Here is a 23,138-nt window from a genome sequence, read left to right as displayed (position 1 = left end):
AATTTTGAAAATCCTCACAATGTGTTTCTAACTCACAATCAGGGTGAGAGCCATTGCAACCCAAAAAAGCCATTCTAAAATAGGGTATTTTATGAATTGTAAGGCCAATAAGGGAGGCAGTTGAGGATAAGAGAATACATAATTTGTTTACACATAGTGACTACTGCTTATAAATTTACTGTTAAGAAAATATCAAAACAAGAATGATAAAATGAAGACTAATATCATCATCACATTGACCTAAACCATTAGAAAAACTGTTGATAATTGATGCTTATCAATTGCACATATAAATTTTTTTTTAGTTTTGGCATATTTATTACTTAGCCATTTTTTAAAAAGCTATGGTAAAATTTTTATGGTATGCAAATGAATACACACACTCTCTGTATATGCTAGGAAGCATAACAGCAAAATAGACCCTCATGATTGCTTCATTCAACTTAAGATGTAGAACATCACCAATACCCCTGAGATATCTGTATGCTTTTCTCTGATGTTCTTCAGAGGAAACTTTGCCACACTGAATTTTGTTTTTGTCATTCCTTTCCCTTTAAAAGTAATTTTATTACTTTAAACAATACTTTATAAAGCTTAAATAAAACTAAAATAATAAACATATCAAAATTTTAAACATGACAGATAAACTCGAATGAACACAGTTAGGAGGTGTTTATGGTGGTTCCCATTCTGCTGTTAACCTGCTGTGGTTAAGTCACGTAACTTCAATGGCTCTCAGTTCTCACATCTGGAAAACAAAAATGCTGGATTTACTGATATCCAGGTCCTTTCCAGCTAGAATATTTGCTGACTCTATGATTAAATGGTGATGTCATATGTTAATAATTTTATCCAGAGTTTCATCTGGACTAAAGCTTTGCAATGCAAAGCATGGTGGCCATGGACCAGAAACTTTAGCATCCTCTGGGAACTATTTGGAAATACAAAATTCAGGTTCCATGTAGATGGAATGAATCAGATTCAGCATGTTATGATTCCCCAGGTGATTCATATGCACATTAAAATTTGAGAAACATTGATCTAGACAGTAGTACCCACTTTTGATTGTGGTTCTGAAATTAACTGAAAATTTACTTAAATTATAGATTCCTAAAAATGACCTCACCAGAAAAGAGGAATTTCTTAAGTTTGGACTGTAGCACAGGAATATGTTTTAAAATGTCCCCAGATGACTCTAAGGTACAGTTACATTGATCTTGTCTAGTATATCATCATATATGAAGCACACTAACACAGTCAAAACCTTACCCAAATCTGTAAACTTCACCTGTGATTATATTATGAAAAGTATTATTTGCAATCATTTCCACCTCTGTCTGGTTCCACATGGGAAATGCTGCCTCATTTTATAGACGGAAAAAATAAAATTCAAAGAGAAAAAATGAATCACCCTGAGATTACAGAGTTAATGGCAAAAATGAGGTGGGGTAGATATCATCTTTGTATATTTATTTTGAAATTTTTTGTAGAGATCATAAGTGTGCAGTATTAAGACTATTATATTTCTTGAAATAGTTCAGCTTATCTTACCAAGTTACCAAACATAACCAAATAAAGGTTCAAAATAATTTATATTTATGGACCAACATCCCTGAAAGAAACTGTCCTCAATATTTGCCTATCACTATATTTGGAGTGTATGCCCACTTACGTCACAAACATAAGTAAGGTATTTCAAGGGGGAAAAATATTCCTCTTTATTCTATTCATTAATAGTGAGTAATACACTTCCCTCAAAAATTTTTATTTATCAATGTAACAGAAAATGTATCAAAAATCAGAAAATATAGATCTTTACATATAATTTGGCATATTAGTATAATAAAATACTGAGAATTCAGTAAAATATTTTTCCCTTAGCCTTATTTAATTAGCCACTAAAGAGATAACTAGATTTTCTTGGTTATTTATTATAATTAATCTTTTTTGTCCTAATAACAATTGGAAGAATCTTACAAATAGAGGTTCTATGTTTAAATGAATAAATAATTTGATTTTTTATATTGAAATGAGAAAAATTCTAAGAAGACATTTTATATTACCTGATGCTTGTGAGATATCTAGAGAAAGCATAACGATAAAGACATTCTTTGAAATCTGCAACCCTCATAATAATTTAATAAACTGGGTTGTCATCTTAAAAGAATCAGGATGGTTGCCTTGGTGACAGAGATTATCCTTTTAACTTCTTGAAACTATCATTTAAAAATCTTGACTTGATAACATTTTGAATTTATTAACATATTGATAGAGAAAAATTGCATGCCTTAATGGCCATGTAGATCTTAGACAAAATTATAAACTACTCAACATAAGCTTTGTTAGGATTATAAATAGATAAAATCTATTTATCATAAACAACAGATATGTAATATAACAAAATAATTGAGAAAGACCTCACTACAAAATAAGCTCATTCCTAGGAATCATTTAGCATAATCTATTTTGAGTAATGTTTGACCCATGGGTTGTGCAAGCAGAGCTCAGAGAATCTAGGAGAAATGTTTTGGCTCCCTGAATACTATTGGCGCTGTGGTGAACACAGACCTTAGATAAATGCATTTTGACAAAACTAAACATCCTAAAGAGGAAGAAGAAAAACCAATTAAGTGATTTTTCACACGTAATTTAGAGAAGTTTTAGAGATTCTACCCTTAGAATACTTATATGTTCTTTTGGGACATGTAGCACATACTATGAGAACCAGAAAATTCCAACCTGAAAATTGCACCTGAAAATTCCAACTTGGACTATCAAAGGATCAATAAAATCTGTACTTATCCTCTCAGATGTTCAGCATAAACATATTTAGGAAATGACCAAATTTTATAATTCTTATATATAAAATACCTAAATATATAAGCAATTGTTATTATACAAAAGAGACTGCAGATTACGACAGAACTATCCTCCTAATTAATAGGAGATGCTAGAGAAACCTAACGGTATCAAACCTATAGAAAAAAGGGAATAGAAATTTTGACCCCCTTTCTTTAAGGTAGGTGAAGTAGTATATTCCATTTTTAAATCTTGCCGCAATTTTTTCTGTTGAAATAGGTAATGATATTTTAACATCAACATTTTATTATAGATATAATGCATTTATTTGTAGTTTATTTAGTTTTTGTATAAACATCTATAATTAAGTTTTGAAATAACGCAATGTATTAAAACATGCTTAATTTTCTTTGATTATTATTTAGCTTTTTTATTGTTCCAGAAAAACAATATGAAAAATTTTATTCAAAATTCAAAGATTTTTGAATAAGTTGTAGTTTATAAATACTTTTCACATACTTTATTTCATTTCCATAAGTAGTAAAATTTTGCAACTTTTCCCAGCATTTCTATAGAAAGTAAAAATATTTAGAAATGCAGCATTTTGCTTTCTCAACAATTTCGTTTGAGAGTTATGTCATAACGAATAGATAAGATTTTATCCATTATCACCTTCTAAATATGTAAAAGTTGATAACTCATGATCATGCCTAAACATTTATTCTTTCAAGTAGTATGTATTTATCAAATGGCTAGTATATGCCAATCATCATTTTGGACATTGAAAATTTAATGTGGAACAAGATAGACACAATTCTTACTCTCATCAAATTTAGTATTTAGTGAAAAGAGAGAAAAGTAATAGTAACAATAACAGCCTATATTTATATGATGCTTATATGATAAAAGACGATTCTCTAAGTCCTTTACATTTTAACCTATTTTAATCTTCACATAAACCTGTCAGGTAGGTACTATAATATTATTAACCTCATTTTATGGATGAGGAAATGAAGTTCACACAGATTAGATGTGAATCTAGCAGATGAAGTCCAACATTAATTATCTTCAATATTAAGCTGAATTTTAATGCATGTCAGAGATGAAAATATTTTTGTACAGATCTTTTAATAGCTTATCTGTATCTACATTTTCCTATCAAAATACATGATATTTTATTTTATTTTATTTTATTTATTTTTTTTTTTTGTTGAGACAGCGTCTCACTTTGTTGCCAAGGCTAGAGTGAGTGCCGTGGCGTCAGCTTAGCTCACAGCAACCTCAGACTCCTCGGCTTAAGCGATCCTACTGCCTCAGCCTCCCAAGTAGCTGGGACTACAGGCATGCGCCACTATGCCCGGCTAATTTTTTCTATATAGATTTTTAGTTGTCCATATAATGTCTTTCTATTTTTAGTAGAGACGGGGTCTCGCTCAGGCTGGTCTCGAACTCCTGACCTTGAGCAATCCACCCGCCTCGGCCTCCCAGAGTGCTAGGATTACAGGCGTGAGCCACCGCGCCATGATATTTTAATTATATTAGTATATTATAGATATATAACATCTTTCATGTGATGATTATTAAAATAATCATTTGAAGATCATTGCAATTCAGAAATAATGAATAATCTAAAAATATGACTAATTTTTATTTATTCTCAGCACCATAAATAATTGTTATACTGCTCCTCTGTTGCCCAGCAATTTGTAACTCTCTCACATTGTTTGGCCTTGTACTTTAGAAAAACAGTTTGATTGAGGAGGGTATATTTCATTGTTATCTCCGTTGAATAATAAAACATGAAAGGCAGAGTTTAAATTCTTTGAGTTTTTTAAATGAAAGTTCTAAATGCAATTAAAGCTTAGCATGATAAAGTTTTCTGGTGATTTCAAAAGATTTTCATTTTAGAGTGAGAGATGAATAACAATAATCTAAGAGGAGATGTCTACTTTTTTCTCCATGCTTCACTTCACTCATACCTCCCTACAAGCAACCAGAAAAGTGCTGGGGGAAAATTAGGAGTAGTAAAAGAAGCAGGAAGGTACTTCGCACATTCTTTGGCAGGAACTTGCCCTTCTCTTAAATCCTTCAACACCCTTGATACCATTACTGACACAGGAAACACTAGTGGAGTACTAATTCTTTCTTATTAGTTAAGGCTACCAATGACTCACTTGGTAGAACAAAGAGATTCCCCCCTTTTGCCTTCTAAGACATTGAGATAATTGTCATTATTTTTCATATTATTTTTCCCTTGTTGAATTCTCAAAATTCGAATGGAAACACATACCTTTAAGGACCGATGACCAGCCTCACACCTGGATTAAGATACTTTGACCTCTGTGCCTTCTAAGCCACCAAACAATTTTTAAGATTTACTGGGTACATAAGTGGCTTATGATTTCAACTAGCATCTGGTGCTGAGACTTAACACCTTTGCACAGACATCTGACTTCCACCTAATTGCAAAAGACATATATTTGGAAGTAAATAATGACTGCCTTGACCTTCTTAGTCCCTTGTATCCAAGTTTGGTTCAGGTTTAAGTGAACTGTTTCTTAAAGAGTGTCATGATATTAAATACAACTTTATGCTATTATACATTATTGTCATGTTCCACAAACTGGAGGCATTCACCTGTCTACAGAGATTATTGAATAACTAGAAGCTAGTATTAATATAATACAGCAAATTTTATTTTTCTTTGAAGTTTGTTGAAAACCATAAAGCAACCTTTAACAATTTGAATCTTTTAAATTTAATTTTCCAATTTTATACGAATGGTTCTTGGTGGGAAAGAGCAATTGAAGGTAACAAATCAGGCATCCTCTGTATATGAGAAAAATATCTTTCTGAAGTCTAAATTGGTAAGATGTTACTCAATTGGACAGAAGCCTGAATGGTCATTACTTCTTGGCTGAAGTATAAGAAACAGAACTGGCACATTGTGCAGAGGCTTCATTGGATTCTTCTGATATCAGATATCCACAGTCAGTGATACCAGTGATGGAATCCAATCCCCAAAGAAAATGCAATGTTGCAATAAAACATCCAGAGAGACTTTTAATTTCTCCTGAAGTTTGAATAATCAGAATACTTTTTTTGTCTTCTGTGAGCAAAGAAACGTAGGTGTGTGTATGCTTTTATTAGGTTAGCTGTGTCTGTCTACACTTGCATGTATAGAAATATTAGTGGACTTAAAGTGATCTTTCAACTAAAAAATTAGTTGATGATATTCTTGCAAAGAAACTACCCATGTAAGTCATCTTACTTTGTTGCGAGCTATAGAGATTTTATTGTATATTATGATTTTAACAATCTGTGACCTCCACTGATTGCATCTGCTGAGGGGGAAAGCTGAGTGTATCTGCCCGGAGCAGTGAAGTTGTCTTAGTTTGTATAAAGCCAGAATACAGAATCAGAAAAATAAAAAAAAAAATCTGGACTTTATCTGTGAGGTTAGTCTGAGTTGCAGAACTGGGTTGTGTCTACTTCACTTATAGAGTAAACAATAAATGCTCTGAAATATATTGCCATTTTTGTCAGTTGAATTCTCTTTAGTTTTATTTATTTTTACTTAAGTAAAACTTATTATGAAATATATCCGACATGCAAGCGTTTACCTTCCACTTAGCAGTTACCTCTTTTTCGTGCATTTGGGAAAGGGTGGAGAAAATACATTGGTCCTCTGCCTTTCCCTTTTTCTGAATGATATTCCTGATCCCAGTCTTTCTGAGATTTGTGTTCATTTATTTTTTTTTTCCAGAATGGACCCCTGCTCATTTCAATTCTGGCTAGAATTTGGCCCTCATTCCCTTTGACAGGAATGTGGCTACATGCACAAGAACTAATATGGGACCAAGTAGCTCCCTCTGGTACTTCTTTCAACTGTTCTTTGATGTTCAAACTTTCACCTACCTTGCAGGTCCCATACTATGGACCGACATGGACTATCTAGTCCCACAAACCACCACCCTGCCCAAACAGCAAATTTCCCAAAATCTAAATTAGGTGAGGCTCTGACAGGGTTATTCCAGCAGTATGACCTTCAGTACCAAATCCTGCACAATTGTCTAACTCATATCTTATCCCCCCATGTGTGTTTCAGAATCCCTCCTTCATTTTTTTGAATGGCCAGCAAGCATCTGTGGAATACACCTCTTTCTCTCTCTCTCTCTCACACACACACACACACACCCCCACCCCTACCTCTAAGGGAAAGAATAGTTTTCTAAATGACATTTTAAGGCCTTCCTGTGTCACAATGAATGAAGCATTTCATATATTTTTTAATATTAAAATTTCATTCCATCTCTGTATTCAAATTAATATCTACTAGTAGGAAGAAATTGTCTCTTAAAGGTGACTTCTTTAGCTATCCAAAGACCACCTTAATTCTTGAACATTGTACTTGCTTTATGGACCTGAGTTATACAAAGCACCAATATTCTCCATAGCTTCTGTTGCTTCTGAGAGAAGGGAAGAAGCAGAAGGTATTGGCAGAGGAGAATATCAAGTATGTTTTTTCAGTTCATTTGAAAAAGATTTAACCTTGTGTATGACCTATGTTTTTAAAAACATCATTTGCTACCCCTAGGACTAGACTAGCATTGTCTGGTAGAAATATAATGTGAGCCACATATGCAATTAAAAATTTTCTTGTAGCCACATTAAAAAAGTAAAAATGTGAAATTATTTTAATAGCATGTCTTATTTAACCCAATATATTAATCAGGACTCAAACAGAGAAGCAGAATCATTAGCAAATACATTTATATATTAAGACATTTATTACAAGGAATTGGCTTACGTGATTTTTGATACTGGCTAAGGAAGTTTGAACCCATAAGACAGGTAGTCGGGTGCGGAAGATCTCAGACAGGGCAAACTTGAGCCCAAAGCTATCATCCGCAGGCAGAATTTCTTCCCTTGCACTAGGAAATCTCAGGCCTGTTTTTAAGGCTTTCCAATGAAATCACAGAAGCCCACCCAGATTATCCAGAATCATCTTCTTCCTTAAAGTCAATTGATTAGGGATTTTAATTACATTTGCAAAATATCTTCAAAGAACTCCAAGATTAGTGTTCATTTGAAAAACTTGAAATAGTAGCCTAGCCAAATCAACCCATCAATAAAACCATTATACTCTATTTGTCAATAAGCCATTTCAAATGTAATTAGTATAAAAATTATTAATGAGATATTTTCTTTTTCATACTAAGGCTTCATATTCTAGTGTGTACTTTACACTTATAGCATGTCTCAGTTCAGATTAACCACTTATCATGTGCTTGATATGCATACCTGTCTAGTGGCTACTGCTTTGGACAGTGTAGGAGTGATTAGGCTGAAGTATCATGTAACTTTAGAGAAGTGGTTTCCAACTGGGGTTCACTTTATTCTGCAGGGGGATTTGACAATGTCCAAAGACACTTTTCATTGTCATGATGGGGTGGTGGGTATGGGAGCTACTGGGATATAACAGGTAGAGGCCTGGAATGGTGCTAAATATCCTCAAATATCCTCATGGCACCCCCAAATACTGCTTTACCAAATCCAAAAAGTCAATAGTGCTAACATAAGAAACCCTGATGTAGAGTAGAATTTGTAGACATTAGAGAAGAAATAAACAAAATGGTGAGAAAGGCAGGGAGATGGAAATTTCCTATGCTTTTTGAGATCTTACCTTACATTTTGGAGGATTTTTTTCCAGAGATATGAATGAATACCTTACCTCATTAGTATCTTCATTACCATATGCAAAGTCAGGGATGAGATAAGGGTAGAGGAATGATCCTATAAATACTAAGATGACTGATTAATGAGAAAAATAAAGGAAGGAAATCTTCACAGTGGTGGGTACCTCCTTAACAGGTGAATGAAAGTCAGTAGCTGTCTTTTCTGAGGTATTTAGGGTGTTTCTATGCTTAGTCTTAATTTCGTAGACTTCTGGAAAAATTACAAAAATGCAAATGTGAATTTACAAATGGAGAATTTAAATTATGTACAGTAATGAGCACCATCTCAGACCATCTGTGGAATAAAGTTGTGATAAATAAATAAGTAAACTTCATTAGCATTTTTCTAAGAAAAACCATATTTAAGATTAAGTCATTTTTCAAAGGTAGTAATCATATTTGTAAACTCTAACCTCAAATTTACTTCTATCCAAATTAACTACAAATTCAGAATTAACTTCATTTTCTCAACCTTGGCAACGTATGTATAGTGAAGCTAGCTGCAAATTGAATATATTTGCTAAAACCTGATATTTAGAAAAAATGTACAACTAACTTATTCTATGAAATGTGGCATATCTGCTTGCAGTAATTATTGGTTAAATGTAATGCCAAATGCTGATTGTAAACATAGCTTAGAGTCAACACTTCTGAGATATATTTCCTATTAGATTGTTTTTACAGTTCATTTCACAAATTCTTAATTTAACATGTAAAAATTAAATCTTCCTAAATCTAAATGACATTCTTATTAAGGATTCTTAATTTGTATTGAGAGTAATTGAAATAAAACATAATTATAGTTTGTGATCAATTTTAGCACTGAAAATGGTAACGACATATATCTGTCAATTAAATTTTTAAGTTTTTCAAATAACTCTAATTTTGAGATAACTACATTTTTCCCTTATTTCAATAAATAAGTGATTTGTGTAGCAATATGTCATAGATACTTTCCTTTTAGATGCCAATAAACTTGTTAGATACTGTATAATAATTTATGCTTTGTGGTAGAATTATAAAGTTTAGGTCATAGCTATGGCTTAAATTTCATACTTTTTCAAAGAGTTTTTAAATTATAAATTCTATTTTTTCTTAGAAATACACAAAGAAAAGACTGAAAAGCAGGAGAAACCTGAAAGGAAAATACAAACTAAAGGTAAATGTTTAATTTTATGGTTTTGTTTTAGCATATATATTTTTACATATTCATATGGGAGAAAGAAAAATTTTCATGTTTAGGTTTTTTTTGTTTCAAATATTTTATATTGTTTAAATAAGTACCTTTACTCCCCAGTTAACTTTATGTATAAATGTATAAATAATATTTAAAGATTGGAATCAAAGTAACTTCGCAATGTGTGACAATCTTTATTTACCACCAGTTTGTACTTACTAAGGTAGCACCACAAATATATTTTTTGTATTACTGAGCAAATACTTTTTCCTTCTTTTAATAAGTTACTGTAATACGTCAGAGCTCAATTTTTTTAACTTGAATTTCTCGTGCTATGCAATACCTGTACAATCATTGGTGTAGAAATGCAGTGTCATTGTATGACCTCACTGCAGAATGCCATGTCCCAACAGCTTTCTTGCACAGCATCAGGGGACAGGGGGACAGAGACAATATGATTAATATCCTTTTCAACTGAACTGAATCTGATAACTGCAGTCTTGCAACAAAAGCATATTAATAAAGGCCAGTATTGTCTTGCTCATCTTACAAGCATCACTTTTCTGGAGGTGACCCAGGTAGTCATAAAACTTTGAAGAAATTTATAGGAAGCAAAGACATTCAAAAGAATATATTTCTAAGCATGCTTGGGTTTTCCCAGTGGTCAGTTACACATGATTTTGGATGAGCCAGAGCAAAAATTAACATCTCATAATCCCCATGTTTGTGTGCTATAGACAGAAAATGAAAGAATTTTTCTGGGGTAAAAATTGAATGTTGTTCAAAAACTAGTGCAAAATTACTGGTAGTAAATGCTACAGTTGCAGATAGTAAAGTTTCAAATAATAGTGCTAATTAACTTTAAATTATACTAGCATGTGAATCTATATTACAGTGTCATGTTGTTGTTGTTTTAAATATACTTCATGTGCTTCCTTTTTGTAAAGAGCTCAAACCATTCTGCAGATATTATGTCCTTATCCTAATGGTTGAGTTCTTTCCCCATTGGTCAGTCAATCCTATACAATCAGAACAATGAAGCTCATTCAGTTGAAACCTATTTATATTTGTACTTAGGGAACTAATATCTTCTTACTGTTCTCTTTACTTTTTTGGTTTTTAATTCCTTTGGTCAGGGAAATTGGACACAGCTCTTGAGTATGGATTGATTACGCAAACCATGACTGAACTGGCTATGTGTTTCTATCTGCTAGAGGTTAAACAGAAACTTAACTGGTTCCACATGATTGGGGTCTCTGCTGTTTTATCCTGCAGACTGTACTATTAATTTAACAATTGCTGCTGGAGTGGATGTAGTGATGCAGATGGCTCCATTTGCATTTTGGACCTGGCTCTATTAGAATCCTGATGTCAAAGACTTTGAGCAGTGGGCTGTAGAGTGGGTTTATTAAACTAGTGAGTCTTCCATAATTAAAACAGTGAATTTGGCTGAGGTTTAAAATAAATTTCTCAAAGGCTGGGCTGGAGATTAGTAACCTGAATATATTTCTTGAGCAGACCAAATATATTTTGGGAAAGTGAATATTTCACAAAAAAAAAGAAAAAATGAAGTTTCAGCTGTTCAGTATTGAACTGGGCATCTGAGATAGCTTATTTTGTTTCACAATTTTTCTGTGTGAATATAAACAAAAGATTTCATTTTATTGCTTAGTTTCCTATCTGTAATTGAGGTAGAATAATGCCTGCTCTTTATTACCAAATAGTTTGGTAAAAATAAACATTTTATTTATAACTAGTCTGTTATGTAGATAACAGTTTTGGTTTTTTTTTTTTTTTTTGAGACAGAGTCTCACTCTGTTGCCCGGGCTAGAGTGAGTGCCGTGGCGTCAGCCTAGCTCACAGCAACCTCAAACTCCTGGGCTTAAGCGATCCTGCTGCCTCAGCCTCCCAAGTAGCTGGGACTACAGGCATGCGCCACGATGCCCGGCTAATTTTTTGTATATATATATTTTAGTTGTCCATATAATTTCTTTCTATTTTTAGTAGAGACGGGGTCTCACTCTTGCTCAGGCTGGTCTTGAACTCCTGACCTCGAGCGATCCACCCGCCTCGGCCTCCCAGAGTGCTAGGATTACAGGCGTGAGCCACCGCGCCCGGCCGAGATAACAGTTTTATAACTGTTCTTACATGTAGGTAAATAGTTTTCTATACACAATGTTCCATGTCAGTTATGATTACATATGATGGATAGTCAGGATTTTAAGTTGTTATCAAAGCATTTTAAACTCTTAGAAGAAAAGTTATAATATCTCCAAGGTAATAGTAGTCTGTGATGATTATAAACAAGCCAGCAAATATCTGAGGATAAAGGTTCATTATACTGAAGCTGAGAGGAAATAAAAACTTTGGTAATGGTTGTTGCTAGGTCACATCTTATTGTCTTTATTTGTTTTTCTCCTTCAAGAGATTTTAGGAACATAGAAGTCACTGGGAAGCCTGTGAGTCTACACCTAGATGATACGCTCATCTACTGGGATACAAAAAAAAAAAAAGAAAAAATAATAATAATAGAAAATATATATTTCTCAAACAATTTGATATAAATATACTAATTCATTTTTACGGTGTCAAAGAATTAATCAGTTTCAATTCTGACTTATTTTCATAGAAAATCAGGTACTCATTATAGTCATCCATATTAAATGATTTTAATTCATCATATCTAGTTAACATTTATTTCTACTTTGTCCATTTGTTTATTTTGTTTGATGTTTTTCATGAAGGAAGGATGCAGCAGTTTCAATGGACCTCACTTTAACTCATAAGCTAGCAATGAGTACTTATTATAGTTTTAAGGTATGAGCTCTGACATGTTATTAAAAGTTTATCTTTGAACTAAATTAACCTTGTGTTTTTTCTCTACATAAACTAGGTAGAAATTTATTTTATAAACAGAAGCAGAATAGTATATGTACTTGTGACCCTGTGTTGGATTCATTTAGTAATATAGTGGAACATTACGTTTGCTTAGAAGAAACTTTCAACCATACTTTAACTTTCCCTGGATTACCAAATGTTATTCACCAAACTGTTATTTGTATAAATGGCCCCTGGTGAGCAGGTGGAATGAATTCACTACAACAGAGTAGTTGTGGGTACCACGCAGAGTGTTCTAGTACAATTTAGCTTGAAGAATGCTGATTTCATATCAGGGTGATGGTTTCAAATGAAAGGTTTTGTAAGTCAAAATGATCTTGAAGAATACACCTGTATTTAAAGCCTAATATTTTAGAATATATATCTGTTTAACCTATAAAAACTAATAAATGTCCAGATGGAAGTGAATATATTAATGTATAAGGGCAGTCTCAAGACCTCCGCCCATGAGTGTTTCAGATGAATGGATACTCATGGTGGGATGTAGAGTCACATGTTAAATGATAAAAAAAATATTGACCATTTTCCTCTGGCAGTCTTTTGTCTAGGGATTTTTTGTAGTCATAAACACCTCTGTCCACAAATGTCTTAAATAAAAAGATCTATACAGACTCACCATAAAGAATTACAGAGACTGGTGATAGTTATCATCAATAAAGGCCCCAGTCTCGACTATTGACCAATCTCGGCTGCTTAATTGCAAGCATCCTCATCATTTTGTCCAATTGGTTACAGTAGGCATCTCATGTAATTGACCAACCAGGTTTCATGAAGCTATAGTGGATCCTACCAGCACTGGACCACCAAACACACATCATTAGCTTTTTTTAATGAATATTTGGTTTTGGATTGTGTTTTGGCACTTCATCTTTATCCAACCATTGTGCTGAATGCTTGTGATGGTCAAAAAGAATCCATTTTCATCACACATAATACGGTGTAGAAATGGTTCACCTTTATGTTGTGACAGCAAAGAAAGGCAAGCTTCAGGAGGATTTCTCTTCTGATGCTCATTTAATTCATGTGGAATCCATCTCTTCAGCTTCTTTACTTTGCCCATTTGTTTCAAATGGTCCAATATTGTTGGAATAGTAATGTCAAACCTTGCTGATAATTCACATGTAGATTGAGATGGATTCACTTCCAATACAGCTTTCAGCTCATCATTATCCACGTTGGTCTCAGGTCATCCATGTGGCTCATTTTCATGATTAAAATTACCAGACTGGAACTTCTCAAATCACTGATGTACTGTGCATCCATTAGCCACATCCTTCTCAAACACTTCGTTGATATTTTGAGCTATGTGTGCTGCATTGGTTCCATGATAGAACTCATATTCAAAAATAACACAAATTTTTGACTTATCCATGGTTCCACAAAAATTGCTCTAAAAAAAAAAAAAAATTGAAAGACAATCACAAGCCAAAATGTACATTTGAAAGCATGAGAATGTACCTTCACAGTAAAAAAAAAAATTGTCAAAGTGGAATGTCAAAGATACCAACTGTCAAATTTAGTACTTAAGGAAATCAGACATTCCATACTTAATAACCTAATATTTAGGCTTCTATTTAAGTATTAAGCATGCCAATTTACTTGTAGAGCAGAACGAACCAGAAAAGACAAGAATCCAATGGTAAACATATAAGTAGAAAAAGAACTTTTTTTCCAAGAAGGCTCCTAGACAAAAGGAGGACCTGCTGGGCAGTCAGAACAGTAGGTATCTGCTACATCCACCTGGATTGTCAGGTGTTCAGGTGAAGAACTGACCAAAGAAATGCGGAAGAAGTTCACATGGTAGAAATGTATGCTGACAGATGGCTAGCTGACGAAAATAAGGTGTATCCTGGCAGGCAGATAGTGTAAATGGAAAAAGTGACCACAACCATTAGGTGATAATAGACATTAATTTATTCACAGCACTTACTTTATGTCAAACACCATACTAGGCACTAAAAAATCAAAAATGAATTAGACCTAGCCCATTCATAGACCCAAAAATGTAAATTCACAGTTATACCACTGTGTGGTTAAGAACTCTACAGAGATGTCCTGAAGGAGACATGCAGTTTGAGGTCTGATTGTCTCTGTTGCTGACTAGTCTGACTGCAGTTTTCTGAGAGGGCCTTAGAGGAATGAATGGCTTGGAGCTCAGATGCGGACTTTGGAACTTAAAATGGAAGACACAAAAGCTAAGTCAGAGATCAGTCCTTAAATAATCAGGTGGAAATTTGGTAAAAGGGGCACAACAGAAATCTAATTATTAGAATTAGCATTAATATTAATATTAGCATTAATTTTCTAGGGCTGCCATAACCAAGTAACAAAACTGGGTGACTTAAAATAACCAAAGTTTATTGTTTCACAGTTATAGAGCCTAGAAGTCCAAAGTCAAGGTTTCCACAGGATTAGTTCCTTCTGAGGGCTGTGAGGGAGAATCTGTTCGATGATTCTCTCCTAGCTTCTGCTGGTTTGACAGGGAACTTGGTCTTGTAGATGTATCTGTCCGGTTTCTGCTTTCATCTTCAAACAGTGCTCTCCCTGTGCCTCTGTCTTTTCACACAGTGTTCCCTCTGCGCATGTCTTTCTGTGTCTGAATTTCCCGTGTTTCTAAGGGCACCAGGCATGTTAGATTAGGGACCGGTCTGATGACTTGATTTTAATTTGACTGTCTCTGTAAAAACCCTATTTCCAAATAAGGTCTCATTCTGAGGTACTGGGGGTTATGACTTCAGTGTATCTTGAGGGGACACAACTCAATCCATAACAGTATCACCTGCACCAAGTCAGAGGAAGATTTTCTTATAGGGTGATTTAGAACAGTAACACCTACTGGTTTAGGACTTCTTAAGTTTCTGGGAAACAATTGCAGGATTGAAATCATTGGCTGACAGAAGATGTAGCTAATGGTGAGGCTCAAAAGTCAAAGAGAATAGGACATGAAAATATACCTAAATATCCTAGAACCTTTTATAAAAATTAATGTAGCCATCCTGTATTGTATAAACTTTTATTTTTGTCTTTTCTCAGCTGCACTTAATTGACTCCTTAAAGTATAAAATATATTTTCTTTTCCTTTCTGGCAGCTGTGAAATATAAACCTAGAAAATGAGAACAGAAGGCTGTACACGAAGCTACGCATCACTGCCTCCATGGTCATTGTTCACTTATGAGGAAGTGATTGTAATTCTTACTGTGTCTACGTAGCCCCAGGTGAAGGGGAAATTGTCCATACAATTAAATTAAATTTAAGAATAAAACTAATATTTTAGAATGAGAAAATCTCTTTAATATTTGATGCATATGTATCAGATGAGATTTGTAACTGGGTAATTTTTCCAAATCTTCACTTTAACAGATACTTAAAAGTAATTTTACTATAAAGAAGAAGCATACACACTATTGAAGGGTAGATCGTAAATAACCTGCGTGGAGAATCCAATCAGCCCACTTCGGCTCATAAGAACAAGTTTACAGTCTGCACAGGACATGGGACAGACAAGGCTGTGGAGTTTTTTAATTCAAGAATGCTTTTCTGTGGGAGTTTATATTGCCTTTTAAAAAGCATGCAGACAGACCATTTTGCCTTAGCACAGAATTGAAATTCTACAAATTTGTTACAAAAAGAATGAAACATACACATGGAGACATACACATTAACCAAGAGTACATCTGGAGTTTTTGTTTAGTAATGGCTGAAATGAAATTTGTTTTTTAAGAATTTAAGATGAGTGGATGTCTATGATGTTCTTTTGTAAAGAAAAATGATGAATGAAAACATGAATGTATATGAATTCTATGAAGCTGTTTGAAATGTTGACCTATTTAAAATTCATATATTACTTTAGTACTAATACCTATGATTTAAAAAGCACTAGAAATGTGAAAAGCAGAGAAATAAAAGAAAAATCAGAAAAATCCATTACATATAACCATACTCCCCATAGTCTTTTCATAGTGAAAAGATATCGTGCTTACTTCCTTATCTATCTGATTTCTCTTGGTTTATGTACTCAAGGTTAGTCCTATGCAGTAGTCTGATGTCAAGTGTGAATTCTAGAATTTTGGTTAATTCAATTTATTTGCTAATCATCAACTGAAGAATGTAGTAGCCTATACAAATCACTATTTTAAAAATTTTGGCACGAAAACTTTTGATTTTTGAACTAAGAGCAGAGAGATCAAGAAAAGAACTCTGACAACATGGCCTCTATTGTTTGACACCAGGGAGTGTTTTGCCCCATAAAGAACAGCAGGGTCAGGCACACTGTGAACTCTCATATACTTCAGAAAAAGACACAGTCTGCCTGGCAGCTTCCAGGGTCAAAAGCAAAAGCAGACAGCACAGCTCGGGGAGTGCTGGAGAAAGGCCATATGGGAGGGTGAGAGATGCGCTTGAGTTGAGTTGAGCTGAATGTTCTGGTCAGGGAAAGGTCAGAGTCTGGGCAAGTGCAGGAGCAGAAAGGCCATGCCAACTCCAATGCCAAACATCAGGGCCATTCCAACTGGTAGATTCCATTTGTTTTTAATTATCAGCATACCAAAGGGACTTTTGTTTCTTGTAAATAAGGATGACAAACACATTAAGCTCTAGCAGGTGCAAAAAGCTTATTTTATCCTAAGCTAAAACAGTCCTGGCTGACATATAACTTTGTCAAACAGGGCTGGTGACAAGAAGGTACTCTTCTCTTCTTCCTCTGTATGAAAACTGGTTATGGCTTCTAAGCAAAGAGATGCACAGGCAAAAGCAACAGTTATGGCAAATCATTTTTATTTTAGAATGATTGCCAAAGCAGTTTACTGATTGTTGCATTGTTGTGTTGAAAGACATTTCAAAACTTGGTATTTTAGCACAGTCTTGCCAAAGTTTGAAGTTTCCATCCAAGAAGGCTTGGTGGCTGTCTGCCATTTTGAACAGCTCCCTAGAGCACATGGGTCCAGCTGCTTCACTAAGCAATGTTATGGTGCCATTTCTGAGAGGTCTAATGAAATTCCAGCATTCAATACTGTGTCTGTACATCAAAACTTCGATTGGGAGGAACCAGATTCTTCCCCAGGGTAACAGAAATGAGGCATTAATATGCTAATTTGAGTCTGAATTCAGCCCCTTTGCTCTTTTGATTTTGCATTAATTCTCCCATTTATGCCTGTACACACGTCAATCCGAAAATCCTTTAGTGGAATGGACAACCAGCTGTCCGAGGTGGGTGAGGCCCATTCTTTACAGAGGCAGAGACAAAGATTAGGTGTTCCCTGGGGGTCTTTCCAATAAGAGCTCTGAAAGCACAGCTTATCTCACACAAACTTGATTCCCCCTAGAGAAACTTTAAAAGAGGCTTTGTTTTTGCCAAGATTTTCTTTTGGTTTTTAGCTTAATTACTAGTGATCTAGAGGAACCAAAATAAGCCATTTGCAGTCAGTGTGAGTGCTAATTTCCTTGCTGTATTTTGTGAGATACTTATATTGAACTTAGTAGCTCAGAAACACCTAAAAGAACCATTAAATGTGGAAAGAAAAAATAATAGCTACGTGTTTGAAGGAATTTTATTTACTCCTGTTTCTGTTTTAATTATTTAAGAATTTTTAATAAATTGTAAAAAACTTTCAAATGATTGGAAGCAAGTAGCGCCTATTACATCTACACCATATCATTCATAGACAAAATTTAACTAGAAGATGAAACTAGCTCTTCTGATAACATTTTAGAATTTCACTCATACAAAAGTATTTTGAAGAATCTACTATGTGACAGACCCCACATCATGAGCCAGCGATGCAAAAATAAAATCATATGGTGTAACTTCTAAAGATTTCATCTGCTGGGTAGTCAGACATGTGAACAATTGTGTTATTATTTAATTGCTAAAATAGAATTATGTATACAGTGCAATTGGTGTATGGAATAAGCAGAGATCCCCCCAAAAAACCAAAAAACCACTTTACAGAAGAGGAGGCATTAGAACCACAATGATAGAATGCATGGAACAGAGAAAGGAAAATAAGAAATGTGGGTGTGGGAATTCTAGGTAGAAGGCACAAACAGGAAGAGATGCAAAAGCATTGTGAGGGAACATGGTGTGCTTGTGGAGCTACAAGCATTTTGTTAAGATGGGAATGTAAAGTTCAAGGAGAAATTCCTGGTAGATGAGACTGGATTGGCAAGCAAATGTCATATCACTAGAGCAATTAAATATTTTTATATCTGATATAGTACCTACTATGTGGCAGATACTATTCTAAGCAATGAGGAGGATGCTAATATTTAAAGCAGGTGAATGATATGACCAGATTGTCATGTTGGAAAGGTTACTGTGAAGGAGAAAAATCTAAATCTAAAGGTTCAAAAGATTAGTCAGATCATTATTATAATAATAGGTGTAGTAATATTCCCAAGATGGACATTCTGCTCCAACTTTCTAAAATAGTTTCCTTCTTTTTTGTCTTTCCTCTCTCTTCCTAGGCTAATTTATTCTAATTTTTAATTCTTAAATGTCACTTCTGCCAAGGGGCCTTCCCCAAACGTGCAGACTACATTGGATCCCATTTTGTATATGGACGTGTCATCCCCCATATTTTCCTCATAGCAGTTATAACGACAAGTACCTATCTTTGTAAATATTTGTTTAGCATCCATCACCCATTAGCTTGTTGACTTCATGATGACAGGGATGGAATTTGTCCACCCTAGCAGAGTCTTTAGCTCATAGAAAGTGTTTTCTCTATATTCTTGTATAAATAAATGATAGGGAGTGTAATATTGGATAAAAGAAGATGGCTAAGAGGACTATTACAAAGGTATTATTGAAAGAGCTTGAACTCCTTTGGTATGTGACCTTTTTTAAATCTTATAATTCATTAAATTAAAGTTTGGAAAAGCTGAGGGATATTCTTATCTTTGCAATCAGACCTGGCTTTGGTACTAGATTATACTTGGATATGAAATAAAAAATAAATCTATAAATATCTTGAAGTCTAAACCTCTAACTATGTAAAATCTCATGGCAGTTAATGGAAGATTTCTAAATGTAGCAGATAAGTTTTCAACATCAAGAACGGCCATGCAATTGTCTGGTTATTTATTCCTTGTATTTAAATGAAAAGTATTATCTTTTTTGTTCCAGTTCCACACAGAGAAAAAGAAAAAGAAAAAGACAAAGAAAAAGAAAAAGTAAAAGAAAAAGATAAAGAAAAAGTAAAAGTGAAAGAAAAAGAAAAACCTGAAAAGAAAGGTATGGATTAATTCTTACTGTTTGAACACACCGAGTTCTTTCCCATTCTTTACATTCAGATTTTGACCATTCATTTCTTTTTAAAAATTATGTTATAATTATTTCCTTAGGATAGAATCTGAAAAGAGAAATTTCTGGCTTGAGGGGAATAACATACTTAAGACTTGAAGTCTGTTACCACTTTACTTTCCCAAAATGTTGTGTCAATTTTTCCTTTGGCAGTTTTGAGCCTATCTTAGCAATGAGGGTATTATTTCAGAAAATGCTTACCAATTTGATAGGTAAGAAAGCAGATCTCGTCATTTTAACCTGCATATTTTAATTACCTATTAGACTTTTTTATTTTTTATTTTTATTTATTTGTTTAGAATAGATAATACAGTCTCATGACTCAACATGTAAAAATACATTGTGAAAAACTTCCTCTCATCCTGCTCCCACCTTCTTGGTTCCAATTCCATCCCACCCCACATACTCATAGTAAACCACTCCTGTGAGGTTTATATGTATCCTTCCAGAGCTTTATTATCTCTTTGATAGATAATACATATTATCGTTTCTCCCTATTTATTACACAAAATCTAGTATGTCATATATTTTGACTTTTACAATTTAACAATATATCCTAGAAATCTTTTCATGTCAGTGAATAGATATTTTATATTTTCCTCATTCTTTTTAAAAAGCTGCATTGTATTTAAATGGGAATATTTCCTTCCACTGTATTTTTGAACTGTTTGTTATTTGTAAGTGAGAAGATTTAAATGTGACTTTCAGTAATGTACATTATCTCCTTATGTAACTATTCATGCTTATTGCCCATTCTCTCCTTATGATGTGTGTGTGTCATTTGGGTATGTAGATATCTTGGTCTAACACTTGTTTCAAATATTTTTCTCAGTTTGTTTTGCATTTGATGATATGATTTCTGTCTGTGCGAACATACATGTGTGAGTCCATGTATGAGTGTATGCGTGTGTGTGTGATTAGATTCTTGAGTTTCTACGTGGCTAGATATGCTGGCATTTTCTTGTGGTCTTTCTGCTTTTGAACCTTCATTCAACAACTAATTCAGTAGCCACTAATAGTTTCCCCAAGTTTTTAAAAAGTTATTTCATATTTTTCATTTAACTTTAACTCATCAAAAATTAATTTCAATGTATGATGTGAGGCAATATTCTAATAAATTTTTGATGTTTAGAGTCAATCATGTCTAGGATATATGAGCTAGATTTCAGCTGATTTATGCATCCACAGTTTGCATAGTCTGCTGAGTTTTCTTGTTTTAGTTAACATTCCACTTTGATAGAACATATTATGACATTTAGGAATCAGATTAGTTGAAACATGCTTCAGTGTAATTTATTGTATATTCACATTGAAAAATTTGAATTAAATAGTTGTTACTTTATTCATGCTAACTTAGTGAAAATTTCCATGAATTTCAATACAGCCATCTTCTTTCTCTGTTTTGGAAAATAGTGACCATTTTTCTGTCTGCTATTGAATTCTACAGAATTATTAGCGTCAGGTTCTATGTACTCTGACTAAAGGAAATATTCTGATATTTCTTATAATTTTTTTCAACCTTCACATTAGCCAAATGTTTTTTTGTTTAAAAATATTGAGACCGTTTCACCCTTAAATTATAAATGTTGCAGAAAATGTATCCAAATTGAGAAGCAGAAATAAAATGCTACATTGTAAGTGCTCTTTTATTTACTGTATGCCAATTAAAGGATTTCTTTTTAAGAGAGAGGTTATTACAATGTAGTCAGATGACCTTGTGTGAATTGTGCCCTGCTTAGTCTGGCATAGGACTCCTTCTGCTAACATTGTCTAAGTTGTTACCCACAACCCCAAGTGGTAAAGGAGGTGACTGTGGTCAGGCTCGAGTGGTGGGGACGCTGAAACCCTGGAGGAGGAGGCACCTGCTCTCTCAGCAGCTCAGCATCTGTCAGGGTCACTTGGTCCTCAACTGAACATTATGCTTTAAGCTTTTGAAAAGACTTACATCATCTCTTTAAGATTCCAGGGAAACTATCCATAGACTGTATCTAAAGATAATAGTTTTTAAAAATATATCAAGCACACGTTTTTCCTTTTGTGATATAAGTAAAGCTGATGTACATTACTGTTCTTACAATTTAGTTGGAGAAGTGGAAGTATTTGGGACTCCAATTTTTTACTGCAGTAATTTGGCACCTTCACGAAACCAACTATTTAATTAAATCTTGTATTTTATCACTTAACTTCTTATAATTTATTTAATTCCCACCGTTATTCTCCAGCATGTAATATAAGTGTTGAAAAATGTGTGGTGATTTGGGAAGCTACCAAATCACACAGTTTAATGTATTTGAAATTTAAATATAAGCTGTATGTGCTGTTGTACTTCCCAGATCTCCTTTAATTGACAATATTGGGAGACACAGGACTTTACCAGAGTATATAAATAAAAGTTTAAATAAATTTATATTGATTTATTAATTTATTAAACAATGAGGCAGTATAATGTTTCTGGTATCGTGTGGAATACTGTTCAGTGAAGAAGCAGTACTCAATCAGTAATCTTTTTTTGAGTGACTTTATACACCATTATTAGTTCTCAACTAAAAGTGTTAACCTTAGGGAAGGTTTGGAAATTTTTTGGTTGTCAAAATGACATTGGAATGAAGGGCATTTGTTAAGCAGGGACCAGAAAGGTTAAACATTTTCTCAATACATAAGACAGTCCCTTGTAGCCAGGAACTATTCTCCAACTGTCGATTGTGCCTCTGTTGAGAAATAACTTAATCAAATCCTTAGTCCTGATTTAAATATTTCTCTTTATTAATCCTAAAGATAGTTCTTCTTTTTGACACAATGATATATTTTTTGACAAATTCTTATAAAATTGTTCCCTCTTAGTTTGTCTTACCTGAAAGCTTTATCTACTTGGAATAATGATTTATAAAAGCAGGGTGGATCTAGCTTTCAAAATGCTTTCTAAGTCTTAAAATGCCAAGCCTTTTACATTGAATTCTATATAGCTATTATTACATTCGTAGCTCTTTATTTCTGAATTAGGCTCATTAATGTAAGAAATCTTCAAAATATTACATGATTTTGGTGGCTATAAAACTGAGATCAAAAGAAACTTGGTTTTGAAATCCATTAAAAATGTGTACTAATGTAAAATTTTCTGTTTAAGCAACTCACAAGGAAAAAACTGAGAAAAAAGAAAAACCAGAAACAAAGACAGTGACAAAAGGTAACTTTTCCCTTTATTTCTATAACTAAATTCTTTTACTT

General features: G+C 33.7%; 1 protein-coding gene across 1 annotated transcript in view; it reads left to right on the top strand.

The window, feature by feature from the left end:
• TRDN (triadin) overlaps positions 1-23,138 on the top strand; it is a 304,482-nt gene that overhangs the window by 27,387 nt on the left and 253,957 nt on the right. Inside the window, exons 5-7 of the mRNA XM_069489089.1 lie at positions 9,637-9,696; positions 19,779-19,844; positions 23,038-23,097. Coding sequence (XP_069345190.1) covers positions 9,637-9,696; positions 19,779-19,844; positions 23,038-23,097 — 186 coding nt within the window. The remainder of the gene's footprint in view (positions 1-9,636; positions 9,697-19,778; positions 19,845-23,037; positions 23,098-23,138) is intronic.

The sequence above is a fragment of the Eulemur rufifrons genome, chromosome 15 (assembly GCF_041146395.1).
Source record: "Eulemur rufifrons isolate Redbay chromosome 15, OSU_ERuf_1, whole genome shotgun sequence".
NCBI lineage: Eukaryota > Metazoa > Chordata > Mammalia > Primates > Lemuridae > Eulemur > Eulemur rufifrons.
The sequence above is the reverse complement of the archived record's forward strand: the minus strand, read 5'-3'. Positions and strand labels throughout refer to the sequence as shown.